The sequence below is a fragment of the Furipterus horrens genome, unplaced genomic scaffold (assembly GCF_987537825.1).
Source record: "Furipterus horrens unplaced genomic scaffold, mFurHor1.1.pri manual_scaffold_5, whole genome shotgun sequence".
Classification (NCBI taxonomy): Eukaryota; Metazoa; Chordata; class Mammalia; order Chiroptera; family Furipteridae; genus Furipterus; species Furipterus horrens.
The window spans coordinates 196,274,124-196,293,140 of record NW_028327175.1 but is presented as its reverse complement, the minus strand read 5'-3'; the positions used below and the strand labels follow the sequence as shown (position 1 = coordinate 196,293,140).

General features: G+C 53.4%; 1 protein-coding gene across 1 annotated transcript in view; it reads right to left on the bottom strand.

Moving 5' to 3' along the window:
• ADAM12 (ADAM metallopeptidase domain 12) overlaps positions 1-19,017 on the bottom strand; it is a 229,599-nt gene that overhangs the window by 28,234 nt on the left and 182,348 nt on the right. Inside the window, exons 13-17 of the mRNA XM_090279436.1 lie at positions 15,993-16,082; positions 14,395-14,590; positions 2,612-2,720; positions 2,309-2,507; positions 176-253 (exon numbers count right to left, since the gene is read on the bottom strand). Coding sequence (XP_090135562.1) covers positions 176-253; positions 2,309-2,507; positions 2,612-2,720; positions 14,395-14,590; positions 15,993-16,082 — 672 coding nt within the window. The remainder of the gene's footprint in view (positions 1-175; positions 254-2,308; positions 2,508-2,611; positions 2,721-14,394; positions 14,591-15,992; positions 16,083-19,017) is intronic.

Here is a 19,017-nt window from a genome sequence, read left to right as displayed (position 1 = left end):
TTCTCCCTCCCTTCCCCTCTCTCTAAAAACAAATAAATCTTTGAAAAAGAAGAATATATTGAGGAGACACTGCTCTATTTTTAAAAAGTCACGGGTGGGGAAGACCTTTACAAATGAACGAGGCAGTGATTAACGCGTCGCGCTCCGGCCAGACGAAGGCGTCCAGCCCACTCACCCCTCTGTGGTGGCACTGCATGGCGCATTCGTGGACACCGAAGACGCTGATGTTTTGACACCGACGATTGAGGCAGATCTGCGGGAGGGGGAAAGCATATCCCGGGCTGCAGCAGGTCTGCACAAGCACGGCCACGCATGTGTGTCTGCGCGTCTGAGGTGACAAAGCAAAGGGAAGTCTGGGGACGACGCTCCTCCCGTTAACAGGGGTGCAGCAGACGGGTGCCTTTCTCCGCTGACTTGGCCACGGGCCCCGACCCCTGCCTCCAAACTCAGCACATTTCCGGTCGCAGATTGTTGTGAACGCCGCTGAGTTCTTTTATACTTTTCTAGCATTTTCGAGGGTTTCGGTCGGTCCTGAAATTATGATAACTGGTTTTCCCATGATTTCTGTTTTGAGCTTGTAACGAAATCTATGTGCTGCAGCATTTTTCCCCTCCATTAAAAGACACAAGAGAGGGTGAAATGGACTCTTCCTTACCCCGGGGCCTGCAGAGGCTCAGAGACCGAGAACGCAGGGTCCAGGACCCTTGTAAGGGAGATGCGGCAGGGTGGGGGCCTTTCCCAAATACTGACTGACAGACAAGTGCTACCACCGATGACGTGACCGTCAACGGCAGTGCTCGGCAGAGGAAAACAGTCCCCTGGTCCTTATCAGCCCTTTGCCGAATGACACCGGGCGGCTGAAGGAGTTCAGTTTCATTTCAAAGATGTGTAATAGACTCCAGACTCAAGGGGCTGGGCCCTTGATCTCCCGTACGACGCTACCAATTAGTGGAGTCAAGGAGGAAAGTCTAATTTTTCAGCTGTGGGAGCATTTTTAATCACGTAGAGCCTTCCTACGGGAAGTTCACCACCCACTCCCAATAGCCCGTGTCAGGCATGATTCATGTGGCCCCACGGGCTGGCGGTAACCTTGGCCAAGGGGACCGTCACATTCCAGCTGATAAAAGAAATCGCCGGCGATAGCTGTGAACACACCGGGGCCCGCCCTCCTCCGGACACACAGACAAGGTTACAGGTGGCTTTCAAAGGGCGCCGTGTTCTGCAGAAACTAATACTGTACTGCACGTGGAGAAACTCTCACCGGTGTCAGGGTTCAGAGGCACCTGGCCCTGGCCGTTCCCACTGTTCCGACGACAGTTTTAAAACCTGGTGTCATTCTAATGTCAAGGCCTGATGATGTATAAGCTAGCATGTGAGGCTAAGGAGACACCCGGCATGTGTCACGTTTCCTGTGTGTCATGCTAGTTCCTCGAGGACAGTTTGTGGTTCAGGCGGTAGGAGGGACGGGGGTGAGTGGAGGGAATTCCTGCCCAGGGACTCTGCTGAAGGAGCTGAACGGGTATCTGTCTGCTCTGTGACCTCCACGGCAGTGAGTGATGTCATAACCACGGTGAAAAAGGGACCTAAAGGAGACGTGGGGGTTGGTTCATCCTCACTCCTAAGATATTTTATTAACTTGCTGTCATTTAGTCTGATTGATGAGAAAGTCTGGTGAGAAAAATAAATATGGCAGAAGGCGAAAATCTCAATTTCTTTTCTTTTTATTTGGGTTTTATTTCTAAATCCTAAAATATCTCAGTCTACCTTTCTCCCTGGTCTCCAAAGACCTCCCTTTCAGCCTTAAGCCTCAAGTTTATCCTATCTTATCTCTTCCCCTCCCCCCCTCCCCTCTCCTCCCCTCTCCTCTCTTTGGGTGTCTCTGAAACTAACACCTGACTTCCCCGTCAGCTGTCCAGGTGAGAACAAGACCCCAAGAACTCTGTGCCAGAAACCAAGACCACATTTCCGAAAGCAATACAGTATCTGCTGGGTTTCCTTCCAAAGTAATTTCCTGGCTGTAAACCGTCAGGACACCCGGAGAGTGGAAATGACTTATTAGCACTAAAGGGCCCAGAAAACAAGCTTCATGTTCCCAAATCTGCATCGCCACGGTCCGCCCAGGATCTAAAATTTATTGACTTTCCTCTCAGTGCAAAGAACTGGATTCCAGAGACGGAGCTCTGGGAGGGAAGGCACTCAGGAAAACCAACCAACCTCGTGACTCAGTTCTTAGGGAAGACATTTCTCCAGGGGCCCCGCTGCAGACTTACGTTTGTGATGCAAGTGAGCATCACGTTTGGGGTCTTACCTTTCCCTCGGCGCACTTCGTGCCGGCGAGCACGAGCCCCGGGTCCGGCATGTCGTCGCCCAAGTACACGTGGGTCCCGCGGCAGAGGATCCGGCCCCCTTCCTGCAGCGGGATATTTGTTTCTATGGAAACGGCATTGGTACCGATGACCGGCCGGCTGGCACCTCCTTGACACTGGATTTTGCCACACTTGGCGTCTCTGGAAGGGCAAGGACAGACAGCCCCCCGAGAGGGGGAGTTGGGACCAGCCCTCAGCCAGGTGGGGTGTTCACGGCGATGGTGGCTGGGACATGGACTCTGTACCTTGTCTCACACCTGGCGAAGGAGCTCTTGGAGTCCTTGCCACAGTTGCCGTACGGGTCACCTGCAGAGTTGACTCTCTCAAAGCAGATCCCGGGGGCGGGTTTAGCACCTGAAACAAGAGCAAAGCAGCTGGGTCGCCTCCTGCAAGTGGTTGCAGTACTTTTCCGTGAGCAGCACTGGGTCTCGGGTTCAGGGGCTGACGTGTCCTGTGTCCAGAGGGCGTGCACCCTGGGTCTTGGTCAACTTCCCGGCGGGAGCCGGCCGGGCGCAGCCGAGCATGCACTGCCCAGCTCAGGGGACGAGGCCTGGCTCTGGGGCTGGACCCAAGGCCGGCAGGAGGGAGCAGGCCGGCCGCGCACGGGGGAAGCTGGCTCTCCTTCTTCATATCCCACACGGTTCCGGTGAGAAACACAAGCTCTAGCGGGTCCCAAAGAGCAGTGACGACTGGCGTGGGGGAGCCACAAGAGGGGGGACAAACGGAACGTGGCCACCTCACATCACGCTTTCCGTCCCCTAAAGCCCCCTGTGCGTGCAGGGCAGAGACGCCTCCGACAGTCGTGTTGCCCGGCGTGACAGTGCCCGGTAGACAGGGACACGGGAGGTGGAGAGCTTAGGAAATGGCCACGTCATGACGGCCAAGCTTGGGAGGCCTCTCAAGTCCTGCACAGGGTGCTCTCGGTTGAAGACAACATGAGAAATTCAGGAAACATTCCGCATTCTTCAGCATAAACTGTGCCCTGCGGTGCCACCTGGGCCCTGCCTTCTCTCCCACGTGGCTGTCATGTCTGGGTGCTTCCTGCTGCATCACTTCTGACTGCCGGGATGCCGCCCTCCCAGCCCTGGGGAGGCCCCCTCTGTTGACTATTGCATACAGCGATCTACTGAAGGGCAAGGCCCCCTCCTCCCAGGAAGCAGAAGGCGTTCTTATTGCTAAAAATGCCCATCTTCTCCAACTGGTACCCGATTCCTCTTCACCAGCCACGCGCAGACATGACCAGTAGCTCCCTAAAACAAAGCGGCAAACAGACAAACCCAACCCAACCCTTGCCACAGCTGAGGTCAGTCCTGAGTTCGGCCACTGCCGCCTGCCACCCCGGGCTGTAAACCATTTTGGAGGGGACCCCCATCTCCTTTTTAAGGCGTTACCCCAAGCCGGTCACAAGTCATGGGAAGAGGCATGGTGTCGGTGCCTCAGCCCCACTTCCCTCTCATCGTCACCTCTGCGCCCAGTGTGGCTTCGGCTCTGATCATCGTCACCTCTGCACCCAGTGTGGCTTCGGGTCTGACCTGCCCGGCCTTTGCCTCTGGTGGAGCTGTTTCTCCACCATGTGGCCCCTTTGTTTTTTTTCATCTACTTACTGGCAGCGGGGGGTGGGTTAGGGGAGTGTCAGTGATGAGCTTGCACTTTGTACTTAAGTTAATCCCGTTTGATCAAAGCACCTGGGTCCCACTGATGCAAGTGGTTTGCAAAAAAATGGCATCTAGAACGCCAACAACTCAAGGGCTGTTCATGTGTTTGCAAGGACCCTGTGCATTTACCGCTGCTCTGTCTCCGTCCCCGTCCCTCGGTCCCTGCTTCCTTCCTCCCGCCCGTCCTCTTGTCACAACGCAGACTTCCTTCGCACACACAGGTTCTTCCAGCACTTGCTACCTGCCAGGCTGGGGGCACGGCGGTGACCAGTTTGGACAGACCTCCTGCCCGCGTTAGCATTGCAAGAAGGAACAGAAATCAAACGCGTGAACACATTACTCTGTGGCTGCGTTCAGGGAGCGGTGTGACGAGAACCCCGGAGCCAGCGGGCCCTGGGCTGCTGTTTAGACAGGCTGTCGGGGGACCCTCGTGGGGGCTGAGCGCTTTCCTCAATGCTCTGAAACTACCGTATTTATTTGGGGGTGGGGGAGTGAGTGGCAGGAAGTGGAGCGGATGGAGCAGAACTCGGTTCACAAGGCTTGCTCTCGCCCAGTGGCCTGGCGTTTCCCACCCCAGAGCAGGAAGCTGGGATGAGAAATCGCACATGAATGTTTAAAGGGCAGAGTGTAAAACAAACACAACTGCCTCTGGGAATATGTGCACGGAAGCAGTTGCCACTTGATCCCGGTCACAACACGTCCTGCAGCGCCCGCTCCCATTTCAGGCTGCAGGACGGTGCCCGGCAGGGTGCCAGGCCGCCTCCTGGGGCTAGCGAGCCCCCAGCTAGAGGGGAGGTCCTGCTCAGCACTGTCCCTCCTGCGCCTTCCCTGGGACACGGGCTGGGCAGTGGCAGGGCGCTCGCTGGCGGTTTGGAGCAACAGGAGCTGGTGAAAATGAACTGTAGCCTAGGAGACGGGGGCTGTTGAGTGTTTACGTCATCAGGCGCTTCTCCCACGTCCCCTTTTCAAGGAACAGAACGCTTTCTGTTGTGGGAATGTGCGTATAGTTCAGGTCTGGCCACAGAGAGGGTGCCACACCATGGGTCATGTGACTGGGTCAATGCCGGCACGTGGCTGCTGGCAGGTCATCTGTGTCCCCTTGGACTCTCGCTGCTGGAGCCAGCTGGATGGGTCCTGGCTGCCGTGTTCCACGTCACTGATGGCGTCCTGCAGGGCTTTCCTCCACAGCCGCCTCCCCAGAGACCGGGCTGAACCTCCTCCTCCCGGTCCCCCTCTAGGGCGGTCCCCTCCTCAGGCCGACCTTGCTTTGCCACGTGTCATGTTCCGATGCTCCTGCCTGTCAAACCCCTGAGGACAGGGATGGTGCCTTGGGCCTGAGCAGAGCAGGTGCGCTCCAAGAATGAATGAGTGAAAAGCCATCGGAAAAGACTTTTGGGGAGTGCACACCACGCCTCAAACCTCCTCCCCCAAGGAGGCCACCTGCGGCTTTGGTGGGGCAAAGCACCCTGGGTTGTGACGTCTGTGACTCTGGATTTATACCCAGCCATTAACCTCAAATGGAGTATCATCATGCTGACTTAGGAAAAAAGGAGGTACAAGGTCATGAAAAGACAGACGTTTTACTTGCAGCAAAGAGCAACTGTCGTTCCCTCCAAGTTTAGGCAAAGTGAGAAGCCTTTCAGGCAGGAAATCCTCTTTCCAGGGGCTCAGTGCTGATCTCCAGGCAGGGGCAGCTCTGCTCGAAAGATAACGTCAGCAAAGGAAGTGGACATGAAGCCACAAACCCAGCGACAAACCTGTGAGCACCTGCATGTCTGGACCCTGCTGATGCCTGTTAGGGTAGTGGACGGGGCCCACAAAGTCCTTCCTGTGGCTTTTATGTGTGAAGGGCAGTTACCTTAGAGATGCAATGGTCCATCATTTCAGAGGGGCAGGCCTCACCTCCGGCCACTGCAGGGAGTGATGGACAAGCAGGTAAGGCCCCTGCACTGGGCCTCCTATGGCTCAGGTGGCAGCCCAGGTGAGCTCCTCGGAAGAGGAGGAGGTCCTGGTGGAACGGGTCCTTCTGCGTGTTGTCCAGGTGCAAGTAGAAGCTACTTGAAGTTAAATCATGAAGACAGGCTCATCCTGACCATGTGGCGCCTGAACAGGGATGCAGCCCTGCATGTGTCCCCCTCACATGGCACCTGAGTTATCCGCCCGGTGCACTTCCAAGCACACAGTGGGGGTTGGGGTGTATGGGAACCCACTGTACCAGGACAACTAGTTCGTAGTGAAAGTATATTTCAACACGATGGTCCAGGGATACCCATTCAGTGACACCGCTTCTTTGGGTGATTCACACGGTGCAGAGACAGTCCCACGCGTGCTTCCCACCAAGAGGGCGCATTGCAAGAGGAGGACTCCGTGCTTTGGAAAATACTAATCGGTGTGCTGAAATTCTGTTTTGATTGCTTGAACACACTCTGGGGTACGAGTACACTCCCATTAACCTGTGCAGGCGATGGAAGGTGGCTGTGAACCTCACTGCTAGTATCTGGCTGGAAACTGTTACCTTTTCTTGTCAGGGGATGGAAAATAAAGCCACAGCGTGTTGTTACCTCGGTTACTCCAAAAGTAGGAGGAGCAGCAAGCTTGATATTGTTTTCTTTCAAAGATCAAAAGTCCTGTAAAAGGAGTGCGCACCATAAACTGTTTAAACTAAAAAACAAACACACAGTATCAATGGCTTCCACCTGCCCTCATAAGCTCTAATTGGGGTTAGATGTTGCTGTACCTCCAAATGTTTGTCTTCACATTTTCATGAAGAGGCTTCATGTCAGTCTCTTGGAAAAAAATATGACACTTAAAAATATCGTTTATTGATTATGTTATTACAGTTGTCCCAATGTTTCCTCTTTTGCCCCCTTCTACCCAGTCCCCCCATTCCCTCTGGCCATCTCCCTCACCCCTTACTTCATGTATATAAGTTCTTTGGCTACTCCATTTCCTATACTGTTCTTAACTTCCCCCTGTCTATTCTGTACCTACCAATTATGCTTCTTAGTCCCTGCACCATTTCCCCATTCTCCCCTTCCCCCGCCCCCTCCCAGCTGGTAACCCTCCAAGTGACCCCCATACCTATGATTATGTTCCTGTTGTGGTTACTGGCTTAGTTTGTTTTTTAGATTCAATTGTTGATAGTTGTGAATTTATTGCCATTTCAATGTTCATAATTTTGATCTTCCTTTTCTTATATAAGTCCCTCTAACATTTCATATACTAATGGCTTGGTGATGGTGAACTCCTTTAGCTTTACCTTGTCTGGGAAGCACTTCATCTGCCCTTCCATTCCAAATGATAGCTTTGCTGGATAGAGTAATCTTGGTTGTGGGTCCTTGCTTTTCATCACTTTGAATACTTCTTGCCAGTCCCTTCTTGCCTGCAAAATTTCTTTTGAGAAATCAGTTGACAGTCTTATGGGAACTTCTTTGTAGATAACTCTCTGCTTTTCTCTTCCTGCTTTTAAGATTCTCTCTTTATCTTTAACCTTTGGCATTTTAATTATAACATGTCTTGGTGTGGTCCTCTTTGGGTCTAGCTTGTTTGGGACTCTCTGTGCTTCCTAGACTTGTATGTCTATTTCCTTCCCCCAATTTTTCTTTTATCATTTGTTCAAATAAGTTTTCAATTTCTTGCTCTTCCTCTTCTCCTTCTGGCATCCCTATGGTTTGGATATTGGTACATTTGAAGTTGTCCCAGAGGCTCCTTAGCCTATCCTTCGTTTTCTTTTTTGGATTCTTTTTTCTTCTTGCTTTTATGATTGTATATTTTTTCTTCCCATGTTCCAAATCATTTATTTGATTCTTGGCTTTATCCCTTCCCCTGTTGGTTCTCTGTAAATTTTTCTTTATTTCATTTAATGCAGCCTTCATTTCTGCCTGGGTCTCTTTTATGCTGCTGAAGTATCCAATGATTTCTTTGAGCATCCTGATAACCAGTGTTTTGAACTCTTCATCTGATAGGTTATTTATCTCCATTTTGTTTAGCTCTTTTTCTGCAGTTTTGTTCTGTTCTTTCATTTGGGCCAGGTTTCATTTTGGCCGCCTCCCTGTGTTTGTTTCTATGTATTAGGTAGAGCTGCTCTGACTCCCTGTCTTAGTAGCAGAAAAGCACACCTGTAAATCAGATGAGGCAGAGACTTAGGTAATTGCCAGGGCGGGGCAGCCGTGTGAACCAGGTTGATGGAGTCTCAGATATGGTGTTGCCACTCTGTGGCTCTTGTGTGGGAGAGACTCATAAAAGGGACAATGCTACTGCCTGGCCTCTGAAGTTTTGTCTGAGAGGAGGCTGTCCCCTGGCACTCACCCTGATGCCAGGCCCTTCGATTTCTCCCCATATGCCACTGGTGCCCTTCCACCTGCTGTCCCCATGCTGGAGTCCAGAGGGAGTGAGTCTCCATAAGTCCTAAGTCCACTATGGGCCCTTTAAGAGGACACCTCAGAATCCTACAGTTTCTTTTGCTGCCCCAACCCCCACTGGCTTTTACAGCCAGAAGTGATGGGGCCTTATCTTCCTGGCACTGGAACCCTGGGCTGGGTCAGCTAGTGTGGGGCTGGGATCCCTCGCTCCCAAGGTGTCCCTCGGATTTTCATATACTACACATGGGTGTGGGACCACCCATTCTTCACGCCTCTCTGCATGTCCTCAGGTCTTTAGGTCTCTGCCCCTCCTACCTGTCAGGAAGAACGTGTAGTCTTCAATTCCTTGGTGGTTGGACTTCCACATAGCTTGATTTTTTGATGATTCTAGGTGATATTTGTTTTGCAGTCTAGCTGTAATTTTTGCTGTGGTTGTCCAAGCTGGAGAGCCGTGTTTACCTGCACCTCCATCTTGACCGGAAGTCTCACTAATGACACATTTTCTTACTGCTACTATATTCCATCAATTTGCAGCCTCTGAATTCTTCATGATGGAACACTTAGATGTTTTGACATTGTCAAAAGATGAAATCGAACCTTTCAGAGGGAATTTTGACATCCTACTGTAGTTTATAATTATACAGGAAGTGATCAATTTTAATGACCAGTTTTAATCTTCAGAGTGACATAACTTCTATTTGTGACTGCAGCTGGGATGCTCCCAATGTCATCGTGTCTTTTGAGAGAGACATGATGACATCTGGAATTAAGCTCTCACTGTACTTGATTTAATCTTTCCTTGAAAGGACTCCATTATGCAAATGAACCCCAGTTCAGGCAGATCGGTGCCTTCCTTCCTGTCACTAACTTCGCGAACCCCATCGCACCCGCAGACACAGCATCTTACAAACCACTGAATGCTGTCTTGATCTCCCCACATTCCTCTGTCTCTCTTCTCCAGACTGACTTATGCATTCGTCAGAAAACGAAGTCCAGGAAACAAATCATGTCCTTCTCAAAAAGAGGGACAAAAGGGAGACTTTTCTGACTCCTAAACAGGAAGACTCTTGGAAAAACTTCTGCCCACCTGTGGCCATCATAGTAGAAGATGATGAGTAAAAGTGCTACCCCAGGTGTGTCATCATAAACCAAACTCTTTAAACCAGTCTTGCAGCCCTGGCTGGGTAGCTCCATTGGTTAGAGCATCATCCCGATAGGCCAAGGTTGTGGGTTCGATGCTCAGTCAGGGCACATACAAGAATCAACCAATGAGTGGAACAGTGAAAACTGATGTTTCTCTCTCTCTCAAAAAAAAAAAAAAAAAAAAAAGAGAAAGAAAGAACTCAACCAGCCTTGCAGATAAACACTGACTATTTACCAGTCCATAAAAACTGTCTGATAGCTTCTACTGCGTCCGTCAAGGGACATTAGGTTCTGGTGAGGGGTACAACAGAGAAAGTTAACATACTTCAGGTCTTCTCTGATGCAAGCCATTAGTGGCTCTAGGCGTGTAGTTACCCATAAGATGAATTTCCAAGCGATGTTTTCAGTGACCACGCTAGTAGTTCAGGTAAGCCACGGTGGCAGGGGGTCAACGTTCCCCGTGTATCTGTCCGAAGAAAACGATCCCTGTGTATCTCAGGAGGAATGAAGGTCGTGTCGCGCTGACAGAACATCTTTGTGGCTATGAAGACGAAGCTGGACAAAGTCAGCTAAAGACAAGTTACAGCTTGAACATCTATGTGTTTGACATCGAGATACAGATCTTCAGATGCGAGATTTGTGAGAGAAAAATCAGTGAGGTAAAAAAAAAAAAAGAAACTCCTGGCCAATAGGATTATCATCCGTAATAATAATTTGAAAAACAAACCAATGAACCCCAAACTCCATAGATATTCTAAAAGCGTGTTATGTTGCCAGCTGGGAGGTGCAGGCACGTGTTTTGAGTTTTTATCGTTTTCTTTGTGGAAAGATTTGGAAGCAGGATTATTGTATTGGAGTGTCCTGCTGGGTTCAGACAAGCCCGTTTCAAAGGGGACTGGTTGGCTGCAGGAAAGGCTGCGTCTGGTCATGGCCGGAGCTGGAGAGTGAGCAGCTGACTTTCCGAACGGGACCGCAGAGTCCTGGGTGAGCCGGTAACCTGGCCGGGTGACCTGGCAGCAAGTGGCTGAGGCCAGCGCAGCAAGGACGTAGTGGCCCCTAGAGCTCAGAGCGTCTGCTGATGCCCGGGGAGTGAGACATTGCAAATGCGTCCCTGACAAGGCGTTTCCCGTTTCTGAGCCCTGAACGCACCCGCAAGCTGACTGCTACATCGCAGCGTGCCGAGGCTCTCAGCGAGCACCGCTTGCTGGTGAGGGCCCGGCCAAGGGAGCTCCCTCCGCCCCCAGCAGGAGCGCAGGGGCCGTGGGAAGTCAGCGCCCCTGAGTCAGCAGCCCCCCACAGCAAGGCAGTGACGAACAGTTCCTAGGTGAGAGGGTGGGGTGACAGGTGAGGCCCTCTGCTCCTCGGGTCGCAGCCCAAGCTCCTAAGCAGAACTGCCTGCACTGCCCTGGCGGGGCCCCGCGGTGCGTGTGTGTCCCGACCCCTGCCACTCCATGCACAGGAAACAGCCTTCCTCGCCACCCTGGCAAGTGCAACTCTAGGGCAACCTCATCTGTGACACCTTCCTGGTGGGCTGCGCCCCACCCCCACACTGTCACAGCCTTACTACAGACCCCGGCCTCGAGGATCTTGCTCACCGCTCTGTGAACTTCCTGCAAACACAGTCACACATGCCTTACAGAATTCCAATGTACACACCAGGCCCCGGGCACCTAGCATCTAGCCATGTGACCTATTACATAGAAGAGATACTAGGCTATGCTGGAGGATGACAATACTCCCAGGGGTAGGCGTGGAGCGGTCCCCACTGCTCAGAGGAGGCACAGCGAGGTTGAGTGACCTGCTGAAGGTCGGTCCCCCTGCCTGTAAGTGGTTTGCTCCATGCCTGCGGTGGGCAGAACACAGGCCCCCGGCTAGGTCCCTGTGCTGATTCTCAGCAAAACGGACTCTGAGGATGTGATGACGGGAAGGCTCTTGGAGATGACCTGGGTGGACCCAATATAACCACAGGGTCCTTCTGCGGGAGAGGCAGGAGGGTCCGAGCCAGAGGAGGCGGTGTGGCTACAGGAGCAGAGGCCAGAGCGACAGAGGTGTGAAGAGGCCATGCAGCGGCCTTGAGGATGACAGGAGAGACCACGGGCCCGGGAGCCTCTGACCGCCGCAGAGGACCTGGGTTCTCCCCTGGAGCCTCCAGAAGGAACCTGCCCACCCTCCTCAGACTTTAGGACTCTGACCCCAGAATTAAAGACAGTAAATTGGTGTTGTCGCAAGCTGCTGAGTTTGTGATAATTTGTTAGGGCAGCCACAGGGACCCACACAGGGCTCCTGAACTGGACAGTGAGGTGGCCACACTGGTAAAGAAGGGGCCCCCTGCCTTGCAAAGGCGGCCACCCCTGTGTCTGAGGGCCACGCTGGTCCTGAGGAAGCCTATGGGGTGATCTGAAGTGCTAAGAAGGGGCTGGCGATGGAGCCTGAAGTCATGAACCTGAGGGGGCTCTCCAAGTCTGGTACCCATGGCTGTCATTTCAGGAACTCTGAGCATCCAGATGCCGGGGATGTTGGGTCTACATGCTTGATGCCCTATGGGGAACCCCACACTGCCCGGGCAGAGGCCTCCTCAGTCAGTGGGCGCGGGTAGGCCGGGCACAGAAGCCAGGGGCTCCAGGGAAGGTGGCGTGGGGCCCCCGACAGTCAGGCCTCCGGCCTCACCCTCGGCCCCAGGGACCCTGAAAGTTCAAAGCAGGTAATTTCCTACCGCTCTTGGTTTTGGAAAGCCCAGTCCGTGAGTCAGATTGTCAGTGTGTCCGCCTGTCTGGCTCTCTCTGGCTCTGGTCAGGGAGCTGGAGAAGGGTAATCCCACGAGATAATAAATAGCAGGCTTGGTCACCGTGAATCAAGGGCTCGCGGCCAGCTGAGTCACACGGCGGCGGTGGCTGAGAGGGAGCTGCGGAGCTCCGTCTGGCCTCGCTGTGGACTCGGGGTCAGACGTTTTAATACAGCAGGGCAACGAAGGCACACACCAGCCCAGAGGCCCCGGGCTGGTGCGCTCTGGCCCCGGAACGCTCCCTGGACAGGGCACTGATCTGTCCCTTGCAACTCAAGAACCAGAGAGCCGAGTCTGGAGGGAGGCGGGGAAGGAGGGGGACGGCCACCAGGGATGCTTCATGCCACGCAGACTTGGCCGGCAGCAGTGGCCACTGTTCCAAGGTGACCTCACTTGGCTAAACGTTGTCTGAAGTCACTAAACCATTCAGAGGCCATAAAGCCACCTGGCACGTGTATAGCGAGTGCCGACTTTGTCCTTGTCATTGCAAAGAATTCACCCAGCTTGAGACCGTGAGATCCCCCCACCCCTGCCTGGGGGCCCTCCCAGCCCAGCAGGCAAGGAGGCCAGGACGGGTGCTGGCCAGGGTCCACCGCTGAAGCACTGAAGGCCCCAGGCAGTGCAGGGCGACCCTTCCCACCTGCCCCAGTGCATCCGTGAAGGCTCACGGGAAGAACTGAGTGTGTGGGGACAGCGCTGTGGGAGCCCCAGCTTGCTGTGACCCTCGGCAAGCTCAGGTGCGGTGGGGCATGTTGGGTTGGTGTGAGGAGGGGCTCCACACCAGGACCCAGCCTAGGGCCCATCCGTCCTCGTTCTCCTTGCGCGGGTCATTGCTTTCACGCACATGTCCACTCCGAGGTTTGATGTCCAGTCGGCATTTTCTGCCCTAGTTTGCTTCCGGCATCACTCCTAACAGCAAAGCCTTGGCACAAAGTCTGACAAAAGGCCACGTCGGATATCTTCCCCCCTCGAGTCAGAGCTGGAGCTCACCTGGCTCTCTGCCCAGCTCACCACTGTGGCCTTGCCACCGCTGGGGTCTCTGACCAGAGCTAAGGTCACCCCTGTGGCCAGCAGGAGGAGGGAGAAGAATGGCAGGACCGAGTGGGGCCACACTCTTGGGAAACGCTCTGCACGGGTGCTGAGGTGGTCGCACTTCCCGGGCGATCAGCCTACAGGCCTGGGCTGCCCTCTGCGCCTGGTACCACTGGCCTCAGAAGGAGGGGCCCCCCACACAGGAGAGACTCACAGGGGACCGTCTTCCCTCTCTTGCATCTGGGAAGGTTTTGGGTCACAATGATCCTCATGCAAGCCCGGCCTCACGACCTTGGGAAACTGACTTCTGGCCTCTGAGTCTGAGCTTCACCTCCTGTAAACTGTAACCATTGTCCCTGCCTCCGGGGTCACTGGAGGGTTAGAAGGGACAAGCCGTACCGAGCACCCAGCCCAGAGTCGCCCTCACAAGAAGCATTGAACAGACAGCCTCTCATGGACCCAGCCACCGTCTGCCTGGTGCTTTTTCCGGAACACATGAGCCCATCACTCTGCCTTTGGAGCCACGATGGCACGCGAGGCCCTCAAACTCCAGTGTCCGTGTTCTTCCCCCCAAGCTGTGGTGCCCAGTCTCCTGCCCCACGGCCCCTGCCCTGTGCCTCCCATCTGGATGCCGGCTGCCCATGCCCTGTGCTTCCCAGCCACAGGCAGCTCGTGCACCCGGTCTGTGCGAGGCTGCCCTCGGCCCACCCAGCACAGTGGCTTTCTCTGGTACCCACGCTCAGCCTTTGGCAGGGGTCCTCGTCTGAGCACTAGGAAGCACTTATGCAATCAGAGCAGTGGTAGGAAGTTCTGCCTGCCCATCTGTCTGTCTGACTACTTGTTTAGCTGTCTGAGAGCAGGGGTCATGGCTGGTTCAGCCCTGTCACCCATGGGCACATAGTAGGTGCTCACACATCTCCTGGTGAACAGCGCGGAGCTCCTCGGGGCGGGCTCCAGGTGGTGCCCAGCACCCAGCAGTCCCCAGCCCAACCGGGGAGCCAATCCCTGCCGCGGACAGAGCGCCCCAGCCCGCCTGGGTGGGAGGCACCACGTACCTGGTCCCCAGAGTGTGACGCACTGCTGCTCGTGGGTCTGACAGACGCCGTTGTAGCAGTAGCCGTCCACGCCCTGGCACGGGTGCCCGTCGTGCAGGTACACGTTGGCCGGGCAGTGGGGGCTGGCCCCTGAGCAGAACTCCGGGAGGTCGCAGGCATTGCTGGGGCTCCTGCACGCTGTCCCCGCGGGCTTCAGCTGAAAGGAGAGGGCGTTCATAGCTCGCGCTCTGCGGGAAAGGGCGCAGGCTCCCAGCCACGCTCCTGGGAGGGACCGCGTCCCATAAAGGGGCACGGGTTTCAGAGCCAGTCCCCTTACGACAGGGGGCGTCACTGAGTAAACGGTCTGGCTCTGGTGACAGCGGCCTTCCTACTGTAAGGGGGACAGCAAGAGCAGCCCCTTTTTAGCGCCATGCACCTTAGTGTTATCTGTTGGGCAGAGAGCCGGTCATGGGCACCTGCCACTTGGGGGCAAGGGAGGGAAGGGGGTGTTGCCTGATTTTTAAGAAGTTCTCTGGCCACTAGTTCTGTTGCATGTTTTAAGATGAGGTTTGCACTGTGGCATTAGCATTTGTCGACAAGTTGACAGAAATAATTCCAAGGGCACAATCACAAAAGCTATTTTATGTTGTCCTCAGCCGATGGAGCTGGAAACCCATCTGTAGAGCTTCATGGGGCGAGACACAGGAGGCATGAAGACGGGGGTGGCGCGGGGTGTCAGGAACAGCCAGTCAACGCTTCACCTCTGTGGCTAAGGAAATTAAGGCTCCGAGCGGCTTGTCTGAGGCTGCGCAGCCGTGACCTCCCCGCCCTGCCCGCTTCCAGGCCCCTCCCGCCACCGGCTGCCACCAGCCGGGGTGCCACTGCGTTCACGGTCCCAGTAGTTAATCACAAGTAGGACGGGGATCAAGGGTATTTTAAGCGGCACCTAAAATGTGTCCCTGCACTTCTGAATCACTGTGCAAGCAGGATGCCAAGATCCATTGCTTCATGAAAAGGGCATAAAACGCTGCCCTTGGAACCTCGGAATCAAAAGCTCAGGCCCGTACTTCAGGCCTCAGCTCTGGGGAAGGAGGCACGCAGTGGAAGTGCCAGGATGGCGGTAGGGACGGTCAAGGGTATAAAACCACCGCTGGGCCGGGCCGGGCTGGGGACAGCTTCTGTGAGGACGTCATCGAGGTCAGGACGTTTATACACGGACCCCTGGGACAGCTGCGAGGCCCCTCAGCCCCACAGCCAGACGCTCTTGGGATCGAGCGGAGGGAGCGGGCATGAGGCTGAGGGACAGGAGAGGGGACTTGTTCTTAAGTCCTCCTCTGGTGACGGGGATAGGACTGCATGTGCCTGCCACAGCACGGCTGCAACTGCGTTTTTCGGTCCAATACTTTTCAGCTCATGAATAACCGATCACAGATGACTGAGCATAAGAAAGGCGCGTTTCACACGGAGACTGGAAGAGAATAACAGTAGGAGGGGAGAATACGAGCTCCACTGAGGGGTTACTGGTTCCACAGCAGTGGGTGCTGGGAAAGGGCCCTGCTCCCCCGCTCGCCCCACTGAACCGTGGGAACCTGCAGCGGCCTCGGGGCCCGAGGACTCACCCGGCAGCCTTCACAGCACAGCCCGTGCGCGCAGACGGCATCCGGCTTCAGGGTACAGGCGGTGGCGTTGCAGCAGAGATTCGCACATTCCTGGAGAGGGAAGGGGGGTCATGTGACAGGGCCACAGGGAGCCACCACGCATGGAAAGTGAACACTGAGCCCACAGGGACTGCAAAAGGGGACGAAGAACCAGGTGGCCCCGCTCTGAAGCTGATGGCAAAGGATTGCCTTCATCGGCGGGGAAGCAAAGCTCTGTGGGTGTTTATGAACCGAGCCAGTGTGAGTCCGTGGGACAAGTGGGCGGCCCTCGGGCACGCTTTGTGAAGTTGGTGGGTGAGCCTGGGCAGAGGGCCGCGGGCAGTCCGCTCCGGCCAGCCGCAGCTGGGGCTCCCGAGAGAAGAGGGTCTCCCGTCCCTGCGGGTATCACGGCAGTGAGCCGGGACCCTGTGAGTGCAGTTACGAGCAGTATCATAGATGTATGCCAACACGGCTCTTCCCAGACCGACTGTTTCAGTCTGGGGCACACGGGCCGGAAAGGAAGTCGAATCAATAGTGTTTGAACCACGGTTCCTTGCAGTCCACACGACGCCGTGGAGGAGACACGGGCCCAGCACAGGTGGGCTGTTGACCCTGACCTGACTTCACAGGCCAGACACACAGATGGGAACGACCGAGAAGCGGGGAGGGGGTCTGTGGGCAAGGGGTTTAAACAAGAGGTCAAATATTAGATGTATTATCCTCTCTGAAAAAAAAGTGAGAGAGGAAATGAAGACCTTTGTCATGCTGTGCGTCACAAGTACCCGATTTTTTTCTAACAGCAAGAAACAAGAGATTGACTCACGTCTTGTGCTTTGTTACAAAAAAAGGTTTACACACACTTCCCCGGTGTCTTTATGACGTCTGGGTACTGCAGACTCTCCAACAACTTGGAGCTTAGACAGTTTAGAAAAAAACTGAATTATCAAAAGAAGGAAGAGTTCATAGAGTCTTTAGTGTTGGTTAATGTATCCGTGTCCTTTACTTTTATCTAATATATGATACATGCTGAAGGTATTGTATACTGTTGGCTGCAATGAAGCCAGTCCTAGCCTATGTTAATAGTACACTGTTTCACTCCTAAAAACCATCTTCTGTGAATGAATTTGTAATTAGTATCATTAATGCAATTAATTAAGTTTTGTTGATAACCCCGAAGATTGATGGCTAGCCCAGATATCTGAACTGATCCCTGTGTAAGACTATGAATTCTATTCTCACCTGGTGTTTGCCATGTGCTATCATACACAGATCCAAAGTTATTAGATTTTAAATTTGTTCAAGGATTTTATAAACATCTGCAGTATATCATGTTCACAATAAGATAAAACTGCGGAGCAGATGTCATGGCTGTAACGTTCATGAGAGTGTGGGTTTCTGACTCATGGACTTACAACTCTAGAAAGTTTAGGAACTTTTTTTTTAAAGTCCATCAGTTGCATTCCTGATCCGTGCCATCACATGTACAGCAGCATCGTCCTGTTCATTATGATCTTCATGGCTCTACTAACGACCCATGAACAGAATTAGAGATTTCCTTGTCCTCAGTGAAATCAGCCCTCCCAACACTGGATCCTAAGGTCCTTTAAGAGCTCTCTCCTTCCCAGCAAATCACTGAGTAACATGAGCAGCGGCTCAAATGGAAATGAAGCCACATAGGAGGCCTTTGACTTCAGAGGGGATTGATATCGGGAGAAAGAGAACGAAGTTTAAGTTTCTAAGCTCTTTCACAAGGGACCGGCATCCCAGTGACTTTGCACAAGGGGCTGAGGCCGTTGCTCATCCCTGTTGGTGGGGAAAGGAGCAAGTCCTCAGGGTGCCCTGGTGGTTGGTACAAACCCAATTCCCTGCACAGGAAGCTTTCTGCAGTCCCTTGCCTTTTTAATGACACAGAATCTACTTTGCAGTACTAGACTTATCAGAAGAGACCAAGTCTTCCTCTGTTGATTGATTTATTTTAGGACTCAACAGAGAAGTTCAGTAGAGCCGAGGAACACCACGTCTCCAGAGAAGGAAGAATAACGAAGCCATGAGAGAGCTGTCGGCAGACACCTTGACTGTCATTCTTGATTTGTGGGCCCTGAGTGGATGTGGACTCTTCATTACAATAAACTGGAGCAAGACAGTAATGCATCTTTTTGAAAATGGTGGAGATTATTTGGGGAGCAAGGGAGCAGGAGCTGGTTCTCGCTGGGGGCTGGCGACGCTCAGAGCCCCTGAGTGGGCCGTGGGGTGCGTGGGCCCATACGAAGCACAGGCGTGGGGAATGTCACCGGGGACTGAGCACGGGGGGAGGGGACACAGAGCCAGGTGAGCAGGTGTGACTACCAGTTTTGGAACTGGGCCGTCCCACTGTTAGACACAGTTTGAGCTTGAATGTTGAAAAGTGGAAAATAAAAAATATAAAAATAAAAATATTTAGGCCCTGACCAGGCAGCACAGTTGGTTAGAGAGTCATTCTGATATGTCAAGGCTGCAGGTTTGATCCTCAGGGCACAAACAAGAACCAGCCAACGAGTCCATCAGTAAGTGGGACAATAAATACATCTGCCTTGCCTTTCCTTTCCTTTCCTTTCCTTTCCTTTCCTTTCCTTTCCTTTCCTTTCCTTTCCTTTCCTTTCCTTTCCTTTCCTTTCCTTTCCTTTCCTTTTCTCTCTTTCTCTCTCTAATCAATAAATAAAGTTTTAAAAAAATTTAAAAAGTGAGGCAAAAGGCTTGCCTGTGACTTTGAAAGATTTCTTGCAAGAAAGAACTTTGATGAGGAGAATGAGAATTTTCTTTAAGTGCCAAGAACACAGTCTATGAAATAAGGAACCTAACCATAGCCATGCCAATTCGGGGATTACGTGTAAGTGAAATTCGGCTCCATGCGAGGGAAGAGTCTGAGTTCATCCAACCGGCCCTGTAATGCCACCTGCTGCATGGCCAGAGAGTCAGCATCCGTCAGAGCAGAATGACTTCTTGATGGAGAAGAGAGAGGGCCAGCCTC